The following is a 21,899-nucleotide window of genomic DNA, read 5'->3' as shown; positions in this document are numbered from 1 at the left end:
ACCAACTAAGCAGCCTCTAAATAAATAAAAAAGCCCTTATAAATATAGCAGACATACGGCTTACATTACATTTACATATATAGTCATACTCGAGCGGTTGTTCGTGAAGCATTTTTCATCGATAACTAAGGTCTTATTTAGTTTGGCTAAATAAACCTTTAGGTCTCGGTTGAGGCTCTCCCTAATAACACACTTGCACATTGCAATGGCCTCAAACTGATACGTTCTAGATTTTTCTTATATAATGGATAAATAAAATTCAGCTTCATCCCTTGTAGCCGAGGAAATCAGACTATTTTTACAACTGACAAAACACATAATTGTCCCAACTTAAAATTCAATCCTAACATTAAAATGTCACCCAAAAGAAACAAAGAATTGCAAACTGATCATAGATGAGTTGGTTGGATTCTTTGTAGTGGGAACCTATCCACTCGGGTTGAAGTCTCCGACTTGACACGGGTGCTCGCATTTTTCTATATTTATTTCAGGATCTAATAGCGCTATACTTTTAGTGGTAGACGACGTGCCCGTCGACAACGAGGCGGCTGTGGTGACTTCGTCAATCTCGAGATTTGCCGGTCCAACTCGGTTCTTCAGAGATGCTCATAGAGGTAGAGTGTATGTGCGTGTGTTCATAGAGGTGAGTATGTATTTTTGTATGTGAACATTTACGTCTGTAATTGGGTCTCGCAAAAAAAGAGAAGCAAAAATTTTTAAAGTTGTGATTTCTAATGTTCAACATACGTGTGGTGATGCTCTCTTTATTTTTTTCACACCGATCCAGTTGTGCCTAACTGATAAATCTAGGTTTGCAAATAAGCTATAGCTAAAAATACTATTTATTAATTTGTTGTGAAATAAAAACATCATTTATTTGTTAAAATAGTACGACTTATATCTAAAAAAACTCAGAGTAATTTACAATTTGAAAGAAGAGAGTTGAAATTCTATATAGATTGTGGGGAAATTACTAGGATCCTATTTTGCAAATTAGAAGACATTGTGACCACAAAAATGTTGTATTTTAGATTGTATATTGACGTCATAAAGTTGAATTGTTACAAAAAAATATAGACTGTGAGGCACAGTCGTATCAACTGTGACAATTATACTATTGTTAATCGGGATAATTATATTTTTTTCAACTTAATGGCATAATATAACTGATGCTGTCAATTAGCTCCGGTTGCATATGTAACAACGATCTGCAAGCCATTATGCAATTTTCTTTATATCTGCAGACAAACTGGAACGTTTTTTTTTTACATATGCAATAACAGAAAGTCTTACCCGATCCAAAAAAAAAAACACGAAAGTCTTTGTTTGACTGCTGTTTTGTTCAACAAAATATGAGAAATATTCCAAAAAAGACATCTTGTTAATTACTCATATTTATTAATTAATATTTTATTTATGTACCCGCCGGCCGCCGCGCGGGCGCGGTGGGCACCGCTAGTGCTAGCAGCCTAGCACTAGCAACGGTATATTCCGGACCCGCCGTTCTCCTCCGATTCTCCGAAGTCCAATTCGCCGCCGCGGTGGGCACTGCAAATTCACCCCTCCCATCCCTTGCCGGCCGCCGCGCGGCTCCCAGCCTCGCCGATTCGAGGAGACGACGATCATGGCGACCACAGCGCCACCGGTGGATGCAGAAGCAGAAACCCCCGAGTGCCCGGTGTGCCTCTCCCCATTCGACGCCGCCTCCGTTGTGCCGCGCGTCCTCCCGTGCGGCCACTCCCTCTGCGGGCCTTGCATCACCGCCCTCCCGCCCGCCTCCGCCGCCGCCGCAGGCGCCTCCTCCCTCCGCTGCCCCCTGTGCTCCCAGTGCGTCCCGTTCGCCCGCACGCTCGGCCCCTCCTCACTCCCCAAAAACCTCGCCCTCCTCGCGCTTCTCCCCTCGCCATCCCACGCTCTCACCGCCACCCCCGCCACCGCACCGCCTCCCCGTCCCCGCCAGCTCCCGCTCCACGCCGCCCACTCGCGACTCCTTTCCCGCTTCCGCCACGCCGTCCTCCCTGAGTCCGCTTCCCCGCTCCGCTCCGAGCCAAGCCCCGTCCACCTCGCATTCGGATCCCTCGACTTCGACCTCGGCGCGCCATGGTTCTGCGCGCGGGGCCGCCCCGTGAGCCTCCTCCCCATAGAGACCCAAGCAGTCCCCCCGGCGAAGCAGGAAGCCGAAGTCTACCGGCCCAGCCACGCGGCGCGAGTCCTCGCCGCGATCGACGCGCTCAGCGACGCGGCCAAGGACGAGCTGGCCGGTCTGATCGCCTCTTCCGCGCGGTTGGCGCGTCTGGTATGCAGGCTCTACGGGGTCTGGATGTCCCCTGACGCGCCACCACTGTGGATGGTCTCTGAACGGCACCCACGTACGGTTTCCCTATTGTTGGAAGAGGAGATTATCAGTAGAGAGGAGACGGTGATGCAGACCGGATTCCTTGTAATGGAGGCATGTGAAGTGATCATGGGGTTGCACAGCGAGGGGCTGGTGTTGGGGTGCCTCGGGCTGGACTGCTTCTGCATCGATCGCTTTGGGCACTGCCTGCTTGATTTGAATCAGGCGTTGGCATTGTGCCGGGGAGTCCAAGCAGAGCCTAGCTCAAACAGTATTCGAGCTTTCATCGCTCCAGAGGTGAGGGTGGTGCTAGATGACATATCGCGAGTTAAGGATCGTGATTTTGATGGTTTGGTTGGCTGTAGCTCGGATATCTGGTCGTTGGGCTGTGTGTTTGTGGCACTACTTACTAGGGATGAGCAGCTTGTGGCAGGTTGGAACTCTGAAGGACTGTATGATGATTGGGAGAAGGAAGTGGTTACAAGGCTTGATGCCTCATTGCTTGGTACTATACTTGAACCATTGGCTGCAGTTATAGCATCGTGCTTGAGATATGATCCAAAATGTCGTCCAGAGATTGCTGATGTTTGGAAATGTATTAGAGGCTTGTTGACGAAATCTGATGATGTTACTTTAGCTCCTGGTGATGATGTTGCAGCTCAGAAGAGTTTTAGATGTTTACTCCTTGGGGAGTTATCCTCCATGTTTACTGACTCTGGTGCTGTTGAGTCAGATGATAAAACACAACTGTCTCGAGGAGCTGATGACAACAGATTGAATCAGGATCATGGAAGTCATGATGGTTTCTTAAACAATAGGGGAAATGATTTGTCAGGAATCGATAGCCCCCAGTCTGCCGGAGTGTTTAAGTCATCAACACTGCTTGCCCACCGTGATTGTGTAACAGGATTAGACGTAGGAGGTAAAAATCCAAACACTGCTAATGGCTATATTTAAAACATTTTCTACTCTGTTAGTCAGTTTCTTTTGTAGTTTTGTTCACAGGGTTATGTAATGCTGGCTCAAGAACTTATTTTCATTCTTCCTTTCACTGCAGGTGGATTCTTGTTTAGCTCTTCTTATGATAAAACTATCAATGTGTGGTCACTGCAGGTATGAACCTATTACTATTCTCTCTTGATAAATTTTCAATTGGTTATCATTCTTGAAATAACACAACTTGTTCCTGCCATGAGAAATCACAGTGCACATTCATAACTATATTTCATTTCACTTCATTTCCAAGTTTTAGTGTGGCTCCTCTTGATTTTTATTGGTTTTATTTGTTCCATAGGACTTCTCTCATGTACAGTGTTTGAAGGGTCATGAACACAAAATCACGGCAATTGTTGCTGCTGACAATGATAGCCACTCTCTTTGTATAAGTGGAGACAGTGGTAGCGGAATTTTCGTCTGGCATGTAGATTCTACTCTGAAGGAAGAACCTTTGAATAAATGGTACGAACATGATGATTGGCTCTATCGAGGGGTTAACTGCTTGGCTGTCTCTGGAACTGGTTATCTTTACACTGGTAGCAGAGACAAATCTATCAAGGCTTGGTCACTAGAGGTACTAAGCTTTGCTTCATTAACGCTTTGTACTGGAATGTGTTTTCATAATGATTGCTCATCTCCCCTTCGGTCATTGACTTTTATATAATACAAAAAACCACTATGCCCATTTTTGCTTTCATATAATCTTTACTGAGTTTGCTGTCAATTCAACATAATTCGACCATGTTCTATGAAGTTAATTCAGTATATGCTACTCTGGCAGGATTATTCACTTCGCTGCACTATGACAGGTCATAAATCAACTGTGTCTTGCCTTGTAGTGGCCAGTGGTATTCTTTACAGTGGAAGTTGGGATGGTACCATTCGTTTATGGTGGCTCACTGATCATACACCATTGTCTGTACTGGAAGATGATACAGCAGGAACCATAGCCCCTGTATTATCAATTTCAGCAGAAGCCAATTTTGTCGCTTCATCATATGAGAATGGCTATTTTAAGGTTGACCTAAATTTGAAGCTTAAACTTTGCTTCTTCATGAACCTTAGACTTTGCTATCCCAAAAATTGTGGCATACTCTTTTCCCCTAAATCCTGATGGCGTTCTTTTCTAAGTCTCAAGTGTTTTGTTTCCCTCTTTCCAAAATCAGATCTGGAAGAACGACATGCTTGTCAAATCAGAAAAGCTTCAAAATGGTGCTGTTTATGCTGTTAAATTGAGTGACAAATGGCTTTATACTGGTGGATGGGATAAAGTCATAAATATTCAGGTATGTTTGCTTTGTGGATATATAATCTTCCATGAAAAGGTCTTGCTTACATGTAATTGGTATTTCCGTTTCTTTCCCTTTGGTTAACTCCATAGGAGTTACTGGATGATGAGTCAGAGGTAGAACTCCGAGACGTGGCTTCCATTACTTGTGACTCAATTATAACTTCGATACTGCCCTGGGATGAAAGGCTGATAGTTGGATTATCCAGCAGGGATATCAAGGTAAAACAATCGTTCTCTGAACATCTATCTGTTAATTATAGCATTTTCACATTAGCAAGCTTGTTGACATCTGAACATCTATCTGTTAATTATAGCATTTTTCTTTTCACTTCATTTCCTAGTTTTAGTGTGGCTCCTTTTGTATGGTCCTCATCCAGAGTTTGGTTTGTAGATTGTATGTTCAGTAATATATTCTTAACAATTCTGCCCCCTCAAAATTCATGTTTTGACTTGCCAGTAGTCCTGTGCCTTTTTTTTTTCTTTTGTGATTTGTGATGCAAGAATAGTCTACTAAATTGACATTACTTTTTTCTGGCATACTTTCATATTTCACCAGGTTTACTACAAGGCATCATAATTGTTGGCTCCAACCCCATGTATACATTGTGAATAGTTTAATGTACAGTAAACGAGAAAAAGGACTGATGGGAACAGACATTGCGAATAGCTCAGTGTACAGTAAATGTGAGATAAAGTATTGATGGAATCAGACATTGTGAAGAGCTCAACGTGAGATGAAGAATGATGGAAAGAGAGGAAACCATCCTCATGATGCTACAACAGAGTGCCAATTAGAAAGAAAAGAATTAAGATAGGGTTTTGTAATAAGGGCTACATATTAACGAAGAGATACATTTCTTCAATTCCTTAGGAGTAGAATACACTAAAAGCGTAATCTATGTTTTTTTTTCTTCAAAAAATGACAAATATACAAGGTATCGCAATGGCCCTAGGCCAGAAGCTATGTTACACGGATACTCTGACTTATCCGTATCCGATACTCGTCGGAGATGTGGATACGGATACTCGAATACACCATTTAAGTGGTTTTTTTTTTGAGAAAGTGTGTATCTGCGTATCTGATACGTATTATATCGGATACTCGTACTCGTGTAATGTAGGCCAGATATCTGATACGTATTATATCGGATACTCGTACTCGTGTAATGTAGGCCAGAACAAAAGTCTCTCCGTGGCAATTGCTGCTTGAACCGCTCTGTGTTGAAGCATTATTGCAAGCCTAGCCAGAGCCAGTGGCGGTTCCTAGTACGACAATAGCAATTCTATTCATTTAGCTGCAGTCGCATATACAGAAGTAGTTCTAGCAGTAGCACACTCGGACTCGTCTATGATACTTGTAACTTATTTGTGGTTGGTAATTATTAGACACTTGTGTGATTATTGTGGTGATCTGGTCAGAGGGCTGTAGACTACCTATTGCTGATTTGCTTTGGTGTCGCCGCGGCCTGCGAGCTGTGGATGCCTCGGGGCGCTGGCTGCAGCAGCTCTGTTCTGCAGCCGTCGGCGGCCAGCCAAAGGCCAGACCACATGGTATGACTTTTTTTTTTTCAAAAACATAAAAAGAAAAATAAAAAACACCACCACTTGATTGCTGTATGCATTCAGAAATGGACTGTCGGCTGAACATTTGAACATGTAATTCAGCCCTGACCTTGAATTCCTGGATCCGGCCCGTTTTCTTCTTCTTCTTTTTTGGCCCGTTTTCATTGAATACCATAGTTTGTTCCTCTCCGTATACCTCTGTTTACTCTGTTCCTTTCCCTATTTTTGCCTTTTGCGCTCCCGCTCCCACTGTCCCGCAACAAAATGCGCAAGCATAAATGGAGAAGGTGATTGTCCACCCGTTTCCGTCTGTTGTGATCCCTAACTGTAGTTTGAGACGACTATTTAATTGTTACTGTTGTATACGTTCTACAAATTTGACTCGATTTATATAAAACAGATGTAATATTTATATTTTTAAATAAATTTATTAAAAACTAGATTTAAATATTTTTTAGTGATACTAATTATATACCATAAATATTAATATTTTTTAATATATATATATATATGTATAATTAAAGCTGTTTCTCAAAAAACGTAAACGATGGTTATTTAGAGACGGAGAGAGTACTCCGTATTTCTTTAGATGCTAGAGCCTTGTTTAGTCTCTGAGGTGAAAAGTTTATGGGTACTATACCAGTTTCGTTTGTATTTGGTAATTATTGTCCAACCATGAACTAATTAGACTCTAAATATTCGTCTCACAAATTACAAATAAACTATACAATTAGTTTTTTATTTTTTATTTTTTGAATTTTGGGTGTAACTAAATAAGGCCTAGGTGGACCTAACCATGCCCATTTCGCTTAACAAAGAGAAAAATAAAGGGTCCTCATGGCCATCTGAATGGATTTATTAGACGCAACGGAAGAGTTTGGGCTTAATTTCACAAAACACCACCACGGGAAGTAGTACGGAGTAGGATCTCGTTGTGTGGTCTGTCTGTCTGTCTGTCGTTTCTCTGGAGGTGGGGGCTACGCTACACGGCAGGTGAGGACACGCGAGGAAAGCAAAAAAAAAAAAAAAAAAAAAAGGCGTCGCCGCCCCCTTTGCCTGCCGCGCTCGCTTGCGTTGCGTTGCGTGATGGAACGACGGCCACGGTCGACTGGACGAGGAGGACCGAGGACGAGAGCAGCCAAGCCGCAGTGCGCGCGGGCGCGGCGTTCCAGTCCCGCGCGGGCGGGCCACCGCGAAAAAAGGCATCCGTGGCGCGCGTTTGCTTAGCATGGGAGGTAATCGGCATGCCGCTGCTGATGGTGGTGGGGTCAGGACGGACAGCGAGTGCGGCTGGTGGGCCATCCACGTCAGGGCCCTCTCCCTAGTCCCTAGAGCCCCCGTGTGTTTGTTCGCTTCTGCACCATGCACCAATCGTGCTTTGCCTTCGTCGCCTCCCTGGCAGTTCAAGTAACCTGGCAGGCAGCCCAGTGCTCCACCAGACCGCCCGTGCACGTGCAGTAAGCAAAAACTTCCTTGGTTCGCGAATTTTTTTTTTTGGCTTTGAGGCCCGGTTCAGTTCGTAAAATTTTTTTATTTCGCTACTGTAGCATTTTCGTTTGTTTATGACAAATATTGTTCAATCATAGACTAACTAGGATCAAAAGATTTGTCTTACGATTTACAGGCAAACTGTGTAATTAATTTTTATTTTCGTCTATATTTAATGCTTCATGCATTTGCCGCAAGATTCGATGTGACGAGGAATCTTGAAAAATTTTGCGAACTAAACAAGGCCCGACTAGTATAGTATTTTTGTTTGTATTTAACAATCATTATCCAATTATTGATTGATTAACTAGGTTTTAAAAAAAATATCTCATAAAATATAATCAAATTATACAATTAATTATTTTTTATTTATATTTAATACTCTATATATATATCTAAAGATTTAATGTGACAAAAAATATTAAAATTTTTTAAGAACTAAACAGAGTAGTGATGCCATACCTATGGACCGCTAACCTGTCACGGGGCCAAACTGTGGTCAGAGTCAGACTAGTGATGCCTCGAATCCTCGATCGGTTCCAAGGCCTTGTTTAGTTCAGCCAAAAAATCAAAAACTTTTCTAGATTTCTCGTCACATCGAATCTTACGATACATGTATGGAGCATAAAATATAGATAAAAATAAAAACTAATTCCACAATTTATCTGTAAATTAGGAGATAAATTTTTTTAATTACTCCATAATTAGACAGTATTTATCAAATAAAAACGAAAGTGATATAGTTTCGAAAACCCCAAAATAATCAGACTAGTGATGCCTCGGTTCCAAAATAATCGCACATCTTGCTTCTGAGAAAATTCAAAACTTTTCTAAGTTATAAACTAATAATTTTTGTGCGCAAAAAGAGTTACAAACTAATTAATTTTATACAAGTGTTGCTTCAGCTTAGTCACCAAATCCTTTGCAATGTAGCCGTTAACGAGCGCCCCAGGGGCTTGTTTTAGTTTCTTTCTTTTCGGTTTGTCGGTTAATAAGTTCCTTCTCATCTTTGGCATCTCGCGTACGTGCATGACCTAGGAATGTAAACTTGCTTCTTCTGCTTAATAAAATACACGTAGAGTCGTGTTTTTGAAAAACAACAAATACAAAATAATTCAGCGTTCACATTTCCAATTAAGTTTACATTATAAAAAAAAGTTGTATGACACAATTACTTTGATTGATATTTATTACCAAAAATAAATCAATTACTAGAGTTGTTCTAAGTTAAACTTTTGTAATGAGTATACTACATGAAAAGATATATTTTATCTAATGATACTAATTTTATGCTATATATGTTGCTATTCTTTTTTATAAATTTATTTAAAACTTACAAAATTTTAAGTTAAAAGACTTTAGAAGTCGATTTTTTTTTGGAAAAGGTAGTGAAATTTTTATTGTATATTTGGTCAAATCTAAAGTATGACTCAATGCAAAACTAGATATACAATTATTCGAAACGAGATATACATTTTTTTATGGAAGGAGTACAATACATTTTTCTTGTATATATTTGCATTGGATGACATCTCCTAGTCCTAATATATGTATCATACTCTATCCGGCTTTGGGCCATGACGTGTCGGCAACTGGCACGAGTTAGTTGCAGATGACGCTCTCAAGTCTCAATTTCGCCTTGGCTTACGTGTCCACCCTAACATAATATTTCCACTTCCACCATGGCAATTGGCAGTCTACGTGTATATATATAAGATAATATAAATTAAATACATATATTCAGCTCTATCGTTTACTCACTACGTACAGTACTGTACTAATTTACATACGTGGACGTACCTAAAGCTGGGCCAGGGAACTGGAACTAACAACGAACAATAACGACCCCATCCGTAGCTGAATATACTGTATGTTGCAGTTACATTACACACCTCACGCGGGGCCCAAAAGAAATTATTCCAGATAGGATAACATAGATATTCTCTTGGTCGTACACCATGTGTCCTCTTACGTACGTTCTTGTGGATATATATGATGAATTGATGATGCATCGATCTACGCAGATATATTCTCCTTTTTTTTTCCTGAATCAACATATTCTCCCTTTTTATATCTATAAAAAAGAGTAGAATATAATAATGTCCGTGGAAATGTTGTCACGTCTAGCACCAAGGAGATTGGCACAGTCCCTTTCGAGTGGACAGGAAATCAAAAAGGAAAAGAGAAAAAAAAATGTAATGCTCGCTCATGCATTCAGATATTCAGCGATCCTTGATGTAACGAGATTATGTAGCTAGGATGTGACATGATTGATCGGAGTTGAGCTAAACACATATTCATCTCTATAAACGTACATACACTATTGGATCCTACTCTAAACACCTCTAAAAAATTACCGATAGATCTTAAAATTGACGAAATCACTACGAACGACATCTCATTATTGACAAGCATTTCACTTGCTCTTGAGAGAATAACATAGTTAAGTTATTATAAATTTACACAAGCACCCACACTTAAAACATAGACATGTTTCACCACAACAAACATGATCAGCTGAGTTAACATGGAGATGGCATCTTCCTGCAACAAAAGTGCATGTGTATATATATGTCTCTCTACATACATTTCGCAGTAGACGTATGACGCTGATGCATCGATCTGATTCCATGTCATAGACTCATAGTGGTCGGATAGATGGGGCAAGTAAGACATACGTACGTCATAGAAAATATAGAGAACATAAACAATCACTGTGAGTTTTTAAAACAAATTAATTATCCAGCCGGCACACTCCCCCCTACTAATAAAAAAATTTAGAATAAAAATAGCTCGTGACCATTGTTCACCCATATATAGTAACATATATATGTTGACTGAAATGTTCAAAACTTTTATACCATTTCATCTGATCATATGCATATCAAGACAGATAGTATATGACATTGACAGATACACACAGGTTTGGGCTAGCTATGCTGCTGCAGCATCAGCCATATAGGTAGCCCTCCCTTGTTTTTATCTCAACTGATGATCTCGTCTCCTCACCGACCGACCCTATATATTCGAGATCGATTATCACGGACGAGGAAAGTAAAAAAAAAAAAGAAGAAGAAATTACACATGCAGGCCAGCAGTAAAACTCCCGGGCCCGCATGACAGTGATTGACAGTAGCAGGAGTATATATTATTTATATAGGTCCCCCCGTGCTTGGGAATCCGCGCCCATGCACGGCGCGGCAGCCAGGCGTTCGTCGTCGGTACGTGCTGGCCAGCCAGCCAGCTAGCCGCGGCGGCGCGCGCGGTTGTCGGGGGTGGCGTCGGCCTGCTGCAGGCGGAGGGTCTCGTAGAACTTGCTGATGAAGGCGTCGAAGGTGGAGTCGGCGCGGGCGTCGAGGCCCTCCGGTGGGTCGACGGGGAAGGGCGAGTCGGTGACGCGCAGGCGGCGGGCCCCGGCGGGGCTGCGGCCGAGGCTGAGCGCCAGCATAGGCGACGGCGTGGCCCCCGCGACCGACGGCGACGGCGACGCCGCCTGGTCGTCAGCGCCGGATCCGGCGGAGGCCTCGTCGTCGGCGTGCATCTTCTCGAGCGCGCGCGCCACCTGCGCGAAGTCGAGCCCGTCGCACCCGGCCCGGGCGGCGCTGCTGCCGCGGCCGCGGATCTTGAAGGGGAACAGCGCACGTGCCGGGGCCAGGTGACCGGCGGCGCCGTGGCCGAAGGAGTAGGACGGCGTGGTGGTGCAGCTGAACTCGACGTCCCGGGGGTCGTACGGGCCGACGAACGAGAGGCCGCCCGGGGTGGCGGTGGCGGTGGCGGGGAGCGCGGAGGCTGATGATGGAGCCCGGCGGCCGGCGCGGGACGTGGAGGAGGACGGGACGACCATGTGGTTGTGGTGGTGGGAGTGGGAGTGGTGCGCGGCGGCGAGGAGGTCGCGGAGCGCCTTGCCGGCGAGCTTGCCCCTGCCGAGCAGGAGGTGGAGGTCCATCATGAGGCGCTTGCGGCAGAGGCCCCGGCGCAGCATGTGGTAGACGGCGCGGAGCACCGTCATGAGGCGCTTCCCGAGCCCGGGCTCCATGCTACCGCCGCCGCCGCGGGCCGCAGCGGCGGGCTGGACGACCGCCCGGCTGCCGCTGTCGGGCTCCACCGCCATGATCTGGTTGTGTCTGTCTGGGGTCGTTGTGTCGTCGATCGATCACTGAGGAGCGATGGATGGATCGAGTCAGTCAGCTAGCAATGGATGATGGATCGATCTTCTCACGTGACCTACCCTTCGATCGCTTTGGAGATCAGAGGAAGAAAGAGGGAAAGAGATGGGAGGGCTCTGCTCTGCTCTGCTTTGCTTTGCTTTGGTGTGGGTGGTGGGGTGGGGTGGGATGAGATGGAAATCATGGAATGGAACGAATGGGATGAGGAGGCTGTGGTGGTATTTAAAGGCGGACGCGGGTGCGTTCCGGGCCGGGGGTGGAGCCCACTGGCAGAGGGGACTTAAGAATTAAGCAAAGAGAGAGAGAGAGGGGGAGGGCGTTGGTGGTGCGCCGGCCGGTTTGGCAGGGCGGGCGTACGTGAGCGGGCGGGACCATGGTGGTGTGTGTGCGTGGGCAACTGCCGTTGCGTCTGTCTGCGCGCGAGATAAAAGTTCGGTACAGGAAAGATGGGAGCGGTGACTCGACTAGTTTTTTTTTTTTCTCGAATACACAAAAAAATTATATATTATTATAATTAAAAAAGAGAGTATAATAATACAAACGATATACGAGTGCCCTATGATGGAGCCGTGATTCGTAAGTTCCTGTCGTAAATTGATTGACGACACGATATATACGTACGTGTCCGTGCACACAAAAAAAAAAATGGATTCAGGAGGAACCTACCGGTGCAAAAATAAAGTGACCAAAGCAAGTCGGGCGGTGACGCCGTTTTGCTCGCTGCTTGTTGAACCGCCATTAGCCGGGCGGGCGGGAATTGTAACGGACGCTTTTTGTTTTTTCTTCCTTCCTTCTTCGTGGCTAAGAAAGTAGGGAAGTGGAGGAGGAGGAGGCGTCGTGTTGCTACCTATCGACGATGGTGATGATGATCTCCATCCCTCCACGGGTTAATTGAGACGTGTTTGTCGATTTGCACGCGCTCGATCGTACGTGCAAAAGCAGCACTCTCTCTCTCTCTCTCTAATCCTCTATAGTATTTTCCCGGCTGGGCCGGCCGGCCCCGAACAAAAGGCGCTAGCTAGCTTTTGCAGCATTTCGAGAAGTTAAAAGTTGTGGCTAATACTAGGAGCAGCATTTCGATCGAGTAGTATATAGATTTATTTGTTACGCGTGCCACAAGGGAAACTAAAGCGTTTATAAAGCGTTTATTAAAGTGGTATAGTAGATGGTTAATCATTAATTTCACTACGCTAGGTAGCTGATGATCGATACCAGGTAATGTGTGGTGGTACGGCTATTAACAAGTGATTAAGTCGCCTTCCAGGAAGCTTCCAAAGAAAGACGGTAGGTATATACTAGTATCGTGGTGCCTCATCCACCCCTTTTGCAAGTTGCGAGTTCGACCTATATATCCATCTTTGCAGGCAGAGGCACAGGCATGCTCAAGCAGGAAGCATATGCATGGTTCAATCAGAATATCTAGTCCCTAGCTAGAATCATTCTCTGGTAATAAATAAATATCGTTTATGCACCGTACCGGCAGTCCGGCATGCTATATGACTTCCATTTCCTTGTATAATACTGTATAACCCACAGTTTAATAAGATGATACACACAACTAAAATTTTGGACTTCTCCTAGTGAGATATATAGGCTTCTTTTAGTATTTTAACATTACAAAAATAGTACAAATGTGTCATACTTTTTAATGCCTTCTAGTGAGATTCTCATGTGCTATCACTAGTGATAGTATTTTATTACTACTTAAAAATACTAATCATACTTATTGAGTATCATAAATATTTTTATTTTATTATATAAATATGGTCAAAAACTTGAGATACTTTGATTTTCTAAAAAAAAGTTAGAATAACTTATAATTTTGAATGGAGAGAGTATATAGCTAGATAAAAATGCGTAGAGCAACTCCAGCCCAAGTCCCTAAATTAAGCCCTTAAATTTTTATTTACATGCTATGATAAAAAAAAAGTATGTGTTCAAATTAAGACCCAACTCCAACCCACCTCCTAAACAAGTAGGATAGGGGGTTCTAGATGTGAGAGGCTGAAACTATAATTTAGGAGGGCATGGAAAATGGGAGCCCAATTAGAAGGTGGGTTGGAGTTGATTTTTTTATCAAGTCCCTAGATTTAGAATAGGGACTTGTTTAGGAGGTGAGTTGGAGTTGCTCTTATAGAGGTAAGATTTGCGTAAGTGTGCTCATAGGGGTGAGTGTGCGCGTGTGTTGTGAGTGACTATTTTGTACTGTGTAATTCTAAAAAAACAATAGGGCTTCACCAAACTGCTGAGCTTCTTCGTCTGTCGGAAGAGCCTGCGTCAAAATTACTCCGATATTATTACTACTACGATGTACATCATCGAGTTTGCTGCCAAGTTCTTCGCCCCAAATGCATGCTAGATCATCATCGCGCGACGTCATTCTATAAAACAAATTGGCAAGCATGTTACCCCCTCCATTCCAAATTGTAAGTCATTTTAAAAATCTTGGAGAGTCAAATTTTTCTAAATTTGACCAAATTTATATGATAAAATAATAATTATTATGATACCAACTAAGTATCATTAGATTCTTCCTCAATTATATTTTCATAGTATAGTCATTTTACGTTACAAATCTTAGTATTTCTCTCTATAAATTTGGTCAAACGTGCAAATGCTTTGACTCTACAAGATTCTTGGAATGACTTACAATTTGGGATGGAGGGAGTACTATTTAGTAATGAGCTAGTGTGTGTAGTTGAGATTAATGAACTGAATCTCAGATCATTTTCCTTACATCACTTGATATATAGAGCTGTATATATTTGCTCCCTAGCTATATTCGTGCGTTTGACGATTCTTCAAAGAAGTACACGTCTTAGTTTCAGAGTGTCATCAGCTACATACCGTGCTGAATAGATGTATATATCCCTACTGCATGCAGATTTAACAAGAGTCAGTAGCAGGTGAGTGTGAGTGGATCACGTCACACAATCATGCTGGATTATTAATGACAGTGCAATGCATGTCAAGTTTAATGCTGCGGCTGCAAATTAGTACTAACGAAGTCGTGCAAACCCACGATCAGGCACTCAGCAACACACACAGGTCAAATGCTGAAGGAAGGAAGCAGATAGCTGATCATCTGCTCTGGGGAAAAAAAACTGTGTGGCGCCTGAAGATTGAAGAGGAAAGGCTGCATTGCCTCCTATAGTATTGAAGAGAAAAGAACTGAACAATTGGTGAATGAGTTAATTAACTATGGTCGAACTGGCACTACAAATTAAAAGTTAACCCAGCGAGTAAAATAAAGCGGCTGGCTGAACGAAACCTCTTTTTTTTGTGAAATTGGCTGAACAAAACCTTAGCACAGCAGGCACACACCTGCATCGCGTGGCCAGCTCGAAACAGCACCAAGCAAAAAGGCGCCTGCGTGCTTTAATACGCTGCGAAATTACCACCGGGATACGGGCATCATCTATCAGATCAGCGAATTATATTTGTTTTCCTCTTCTTTTTGACATCGTCAGAGAAATACCTTATATATAAATAAAGAAATAAAGAAGCAAGCCTGCTACGGATGCTGCGGCATGGACAAAAGTACCTGCAAACTGATTACATTATATATAAATAAAGAAATAAAGAAGCAAGCCTGTAGCATGTACAACTGTACAAGCCGATAAGACCTGCAGGCTTTGTTTGGATCGTAGAAAAAGTTCGTCGTACGCACCTGCTATACGGAAGTTTCCATGCATGTGTTCATAATACTTTATTTTGAACACAGGTGTTAGCATTAGGAAATTCAGTAGGAAACTGGAAAGGAGAAGAATTGTTGGGATGAGGAGAAAAAAAGAACACATGTATGAGCAATGTACCTGGCAGCTGCATATTATTTGTGCTAGCTGGTACAGCGGCAGCGGCAGCCGGCTGCGGCTGTTCTGAAGCCTTTTGGCTCTGATTTCTGTGTGAGCAATAGAGAAACCTCTTGCCGTTGCCGGCCGCGCGTCCGTCCCTGTTTCAAGAACCCGGTTTCACGTTGCTTCCCTGCAACACCCATATGTAACCTTCGGTTTTCTGCATTGCCTGCCTTGAAAAAAATTCAGAGAGGAACAATGAAAACACAACACAACATCATCATCTCAAGCCTTTTTCCGTTTCTCATTTCATTTCCTGTCGAAAGGAAGAAAAGAGATTGGCCCAGAAATGCCTTGGCATGCAAGTGAGGAATTGGTTTGCTATGTACGTTCTGTTCTGTTCAGTGCTACTTCCCCTTTGGTCGTCGTGTTCTTTTTCCATCCCTTTTTTGCTTGTAATAGTTGCATACAGCTATGGGCAACAATGGTGGCTTTGGGTAAAGCAGCTGTGGCCCGGCACTCATGAGCTCGGAGCTCGAAGATACAAGAACAAGAAGGGGACTAGTACTGTGCTTCTTGTGTTGTTTCTTCCTTTCTTTCCCTAATCTTTTTTGTTCCCCAGCTGCGGGTTTAGGGGATTCATCACCGACTTTTCTGGCTGATTTAGGGCCGGAGCCCGGAGCCCACTGTTTGGAGTGGATGCTAAGGAATGCATGCATGCCTCGTGAGTGCCCTTTTGGAGCCTACTCATCATGTATTCATCATAACAGGTCCCAAACTAAAACAAGCCTCTCTTACTACTAGTTACTTATTACTAGTTAGTACTCTCTTCGTTCTAAATTATAAGTTATTTGAACTCTTTAAAATACATAACTTTTATTTTGTTATGAAACAAAAGGGGAACCCTACTGAAAATATATTTAAATAAGTACAATGTAGCATTGCTTTTGTTATGCACCTATATACATTATCTTTAGATATATAAGGAACTTTGGTCGCGCCATTTGGACTCCATGTAATTGTCTTTTCAGGTTTTGACAATAGTTTAGGGGTTCGTCGACCTTGGTTTGATAGCCCCTCGCCACCTACTTTGAGTCCTTGTACCTTATTTCTTTACCTCTTAATGAAATACGGGTTCAACCCGTTCGCGAAAAAAAAGATATATAAGGAAACATATGTAGCTAAACAGCTAAAATAATTTATAATTTTGAACAGAGTGGGATAGAGGGAGTACTACACACACCTGGTGGAGCGAACAAAATTCATCTTCAGCTTAATCAAACTAGCTAACTAAAATCTACTTAAAAAAAAGAAGCAAAACTCTGCCTTGAGTCCAACTCAAATAAAGACACCATAAATTTATCTACCAAACCCATTGAGTTTTGTCCATACAAGCGCCAGTTTTGTGTGTCACGCAGAAAGATTTAGAGGATATTAGTGATGAGAATCAAAACTAGATGAGATGTGGGGCTAACTGTCTAGCAGGCCTGGGTGGGCAAGTGGGCGCTGGTGCTCCCCAACATGTGTCCCCTCTCAGCTCTCATGGTGCAACTGTAGAGAGGGGAAAAAAGCAGTTCCATTCCATCCATATCCATCAAGACAAACAAAAGCAATCCTAGTTTAGGAATTAGTAGGACTTTAGGGCACTTTGGGCCCTGATCTCGCCAAACCGGGCTCATTTGCTAGCTTTTCCTTGCTGCTCGATGTGCTCTTTTAAATTCTTTTTTTTTATATCGATATCTCGCTACCTGCTGGCTGCTGGGGTGTGTTGTACAACTTGTACTTGTACTGCTTGCTGGTACACAATATATACAGATTGCTACAAACATTTTATTATGTATACACCAACTTCTTCCATTTTTTGAAAGACTGAAATAATTAAAGCATTTGAATAAGCAGACCTTGCATGCTCCCGAAAATCTAGTCTAATGATTAACTGAAATTAGGGACAGGAAAAAAAAAGAGGGACAAAAGGAAAACATTATTATTATTTTCAAACAAAAAGGAAAACATTATTAGTCAAACAAACGATGGTCATGCATCCTCCTGATCTGAACCCAATATCAGGCATGCATCAGGGACGGGTAGCTAAGACTTGTATTCTTCAGAAGTTCCTTTTACAGGAGTAGGATAGTTCTTCAGACTTCAGCAGCTCAGATCTTTTTTTTCCAACCCTTTTTTTATGAGATCACACGTTTCAGAGTTTACCAGGTGCTAAGCCACGTTTACACATGCTTTGCTTGGTGGTACTACTAGTAATTAAGAAGAAGAAACTGCGACGCCGGCCGGCGTACTAGACTGAAAGGAGTCCTGCTGCATGCAATTATTGAAAGAGGCCTGAATTGTCAAACTGTAAGCCACTATCATCTGCGCCCCTTTCCAAAAGGCGCGCCATGAAACAGCGATGGAGCCGCCCGCCATTTTCCCTTGGACTGTCAACCGTCCACGCTTGCTATTCCATGGAAAACTCCAAACAGAGCCAGCTCTCCATGATTTTGTCAAACTTTTTTCTGTTCTGATCTCTCTCATCACAGAGGAAGAGGAGGAGAGAGAGAGCATGCTGAAATAAACAGCTGGTAGCTTCACTGCTAAGCATGCTCTGCTGGAGCATGCATGCAGTGCAGCTGGTTAGGCGGCCGGATCAGCAACTGATCTCTGTTTTGTTTCCACACGCGGAGACATCAACGAGCAGTTAAGCTAGTAGCTAGCAATTGCATGGCCGATGGAGTAATCAATCAAAGTGATCGTTCGTCAGATCAGTCGGCACTGCGTCTCGGAATAAACTAACTAGCAGATCAAGGTGACAGACAAAGGAGGGTGATACGCTAGCGTGCCTGTGCAATCACCCTATCCAATACACTTGCGAGCTTTAGGTTCCTCTTTGGTAAATAAAGATATATTTACCTATCTATATATGTATCTGTAACCAGCATGCTGGCTAGCCGTCTTTGCAAGCTACACTTTGTTTTTTGTATGTGCAAGGCCTTGTTTAGTTCATCCTGAAAACCAAAAAGTTTTCAAGATTCTCCGTCACATCGAATCTTGTAGCACATGCATGAAACATTAAATATAGACGAAAACAAAAACTAATTACACAGTTTAGCTGTAAATCACGAGACGAATCTTTTGATCCTAGTTAGTCTATGATTGGATAATATTTGTCACAAACAAACGAAAGTGACACAGTACCGAAAACTTTTCACTTTTCGGAACTAAACAAGGCCCAAGTGTGAGTAATATCATAGTGCTCTGCCCGTAGTGCATTGCACGCACTTTGGTCCCTATCTCGCTTTCGAGAGAACCATTAATTTGCAATTCATATGATATGATGCAGAGGGAACCATCTCCAGAGTCCTAACTCATGTCCTGAGTGTTCTTTTTTTGATTGATCTGTCATTTAGCTCAGATCACACTATCACAGTCCTGCATTCTGTTTGGCTGGCCGAAAAGAGAATAAAAGACTGGGGAAATAGGGTTGGACACGAAATCGTTGATCTTTTGAGTCCCATAAAAAACGTAGCATTATTGAAAAAAGATGGATCCTGGTGAGAATACGGTGGGAGGCTGAACAAAGTACGGTTGGAGTTACGGAACAGAAGCCTGGTGGTAGGGTAGGCACACTGCGGCCGGCGACCGTACGGCGGGCAGCCTGGAGGGAGGGAGCCCCACCGCCGTGGCGCTGGCGGCCGGCAACGTCACCCCCGCACCGAGCACATACGGAGGGGCCGGAGGGCCGGCCGGCGAGCCTGCAACGGCGGCGCCACTCTGACTCTGTTGGTGCGCGCGCGCGCGCGCAGCTGTAGAGCAGAGAGATAGGGAAAAAAGAGCAAGGATATCATGGCCTTGTTTAGTTCCAAAAAATTTTGCAAAATTTTTCAGATTCTCCGTCACATTGAATCTTTAGACGCATGCATGGAGTATTAAATATAGATGAAAATAAAAACTAATTGCACAGTTTGGTCGAAATTGACGAGACAAATCTTTTGAGCCTAATTAGTCCATAATTTGACAATTTTTGTCAAATACAAACGAAAGTGCTACAGTGTCGATTTTGCAAAAAAAATTTGGAACTAAACAAGGCCCATAAAGATGCGAAGGAAACGTGCGTGGCGTCCTGCAGCCGCAGCGAAATCTCGCCGAGTCAAATCAGCCGCCGGTGGTCCTCGCCTCGCCGGGGACTGGACTAGAAAGGAGAGCAGGCTAGCTAGGCTAGGCGACGACGGCACACCACACCAACAAGAAGAGCTAAAGCTATGGAGAGAGAGGGAGAGACGACGACGTCGACGTGCAAAGGTCGCCATGCCATGCCGATCGCCATGGCTGGAAAGGTCCCCCTCTCGTGGACCGCGGCTACCATGAATAATTAATGGAGGAAGGCGGTTTCAGATCTCGCGGACGCGGCTCCCCGGTCCATCTTCACGTGTGTGTTTCCGAGTTGGAGCTCCGGAAAAAAAAAAAGGGGGGGGGGGCGCCCCGGGGCCGGCAGGGAGAGAAAGCGCAGCGCAGGGCCAGGCCGGCGGAAAGCGGCGCGCCGTTCGTACGTGCACCGCGGCTGCGGTATCGCATTGGCATTTTTTTTTCTCTATCTTTTTTTTTCTAAAGGAAAGGATGAGCACTCCTAGTTTTTTTTTTTTTTTTGAGAAACTAGATGGGCACATTTTGGCGTAGAAAATGGCAGGATTGTGATACATGGGCCTAGGCCTGGCCCAATGTTCCTTCCGCACTAGGCTGACCAGCCAGGGCCTTGAGGAATGCTGTCATGGGCTTGGGGTGTAGGCGTCGATGGGCTGCCGACGGCCCAACCAACTCTGCCAGTTGCAAGCACTGCAGCTGCAGGCCCCGCCGCGTGAATCCTGACAGGAGGTCTTGTTGTCCCTGGAGCAAGGCAAGGCAGCAAGCACTTGAATCCAGCACAGTGCGTGCCTCCTCGGCCCCGGTCTGATCCTCATCCTGTCTACAGTGTCCTCCGCCACTCGGTTTTCTGTGACCAGTCCTCAGCAGTGCCTGCGTGAGTCACACCCAACACTCGCACTGTGACATCCATCCATCCACTGTGTGGTGACTGGCAGGCAGGCAGGCACATACTACCGACTGATGAGGACACTCCAGACCTCAGCCGGATGTGTGTTGGGTCCTAGTTCTGGTGAAAAAATTTAGCTCTGGCTATTTTATTATTACTTTTGTTTGTATTTGATAATTATTATTTAATGATAAACTAACTAGACTCAAAAAATTCGTCTTACAAATTACAGACAAACTATCATAGGCAGGATCATCCTGTTTGTGTCCTCCACAAATGCCATGACCAGCAAGCAGCGAGGCCCCTTGTAACAAGCATGACGCGGAGCGGCGGCTACAAAGATATAAAAGTCTTTTCGACTATTTTATTCTTGATCTAAACGGTTACATAAAAGAGATCTTTATAGGATTTGAATTCTACTTTCCTAACAAAATTATAATTCTCTAACTAACCAACTCTTTTCAAATCTACTAAAACTCAACTAAGATATAACTAGATAATGATTGACAACATAGGCGACACGGCCACCCATTAGGGTTGCGGTCAGAGGCGCCCGACGCCTCCTCTTGGACCGTTGCTGGCCCGTTTATTCCACCATGGGGAGTAGCCGGCTTAAGCCTATGACACCCTTGTTTTCTCCTGGCCTGAGAAATATAGATAAAAAATAACTAATTGCATACTTTGTCTATAATTTACGAGACGAATTTTTTAAGTCTAGTTACTTTATGATAGGACAATAATTACCTAATACAAACGACAATGCTCCAGTGTCAAAATCAAAAAACTTTTTGATCTAAACAAAGCCTCAATTCTCACAAGGGCCTTGTTTAGTTTCCCACCAAAAACTTTTCACCAATCCCATCAAATATTTCGACGTATACATAGAGCATTAAATATAACTAAAAATAAAAACTAATTGCACGGTTTGGTTGTAAATCTTGAGACAAATCCTTTAGGCATAATTAGTCTGTGATTATACATAATTGCTACAGTAACCAACATGTGTCAATGATGGATTGATTGAGCTTAATAAATTTATCTCGTAGTTTTTAGACGAGATATGTAATTTATTTTTAAATTAGTCTATATTTAATATTTCAAATATATGTCAACATATCCAATATGATACTTAAAAATTTATTTTTGAGAACTAAACAAGGTCTAGCTAGATCGAGAAGCAGCAGACATTGTTGCCCACTGTCTATGCGGTAGGCTAGTAGCCTTTTAAAACTTTGGCACATATATG

At 43.4% G+C, this 21,899-nt stretch overlaps 2 protein-coding genes across 4 annotated transcripts; one reads left to right on the top strand and one right to left on the bottom strand.

Moving 5' to 3' along the window:
- LOC8080524 lies at positions 1,445-5,679 on the top strand. Of its 3 annotated transcripts, XM_002457132.2 has the most exons (7): positions 1,451-3,257; positions 3,393-3,448; positions 3,630-3,905; positions 4,113-4,349; positions 4,498-4,617; positions 4,713-4,841; positions 5,179-5,679. In XM_002457132.2, exons 1-7 carry the CDS (start codon positions 1,625-1,627, stop codon positions 5,197-5,199), a joined length of 2,472 nt encoding a protein of 823 aa, XP_002457177.1. In that variant the 5' UTR covers positions 1,451-1,624; the 3' UTR covers positions 5,200-5,679. The 3 variants fall into 3 exon arrangements, 2 of the variants coding, with proteins under 2 accessions (XP_021313750.1, XP_002457177.1); XR_002451696.1 differs by lacking the exons at positions 4,713-4,841; positions 5,179-5,679 and having other exon boundaries at positions 1,445-3,257; positions 4,171-4,349; XM_021458075.1 differs by lacking the exons at positions 4,498-4,617; positions 4,713-4,841; positions 5,179-5,679 and having other exon boundaries at positions 1,445-3,257; positions 4,141-4,305.
- On the bottom strand, positions 10,507-12,019 carry LOC8084334. Its single transcript, XM_021455650.1, has 2 exons — positions 11,902-12,019; positions 10,507-11,829 (listed from the first exon to the last, which is right to left on the bottom strand). Exon 2 carries the CDS (start codon positions 11,782-11,784, stop codon positions 10,918-10,920), a length of 867 nt encoding a protein of 288 aa, XP_021311325.1. The 5' UTR covers positions 11,785-11,829; positions 11,902-12,019; the 3' UTR covers positions 10,507-10,917.

This window comes from Sorghum bicolor, chromosome 3 (assembly GCF_000003195.3).
Source record: "Sorghum bicolor cultivar BTx623 chromosome 3, Sorghum_bicolor_NCBIv3, whole genome shotgun sequence".
Lineage (NCBI taxonomy): Eukaryota > Viridiplantae > Streptophyta > Magnoliopsida > Poales > Poaceae > Sorghum > Sorghum bicolor.
Note: the sequence above shows the minus strand (reverse complement) of the source record. Positions and strands in the feature narration are given on the sequence as shown.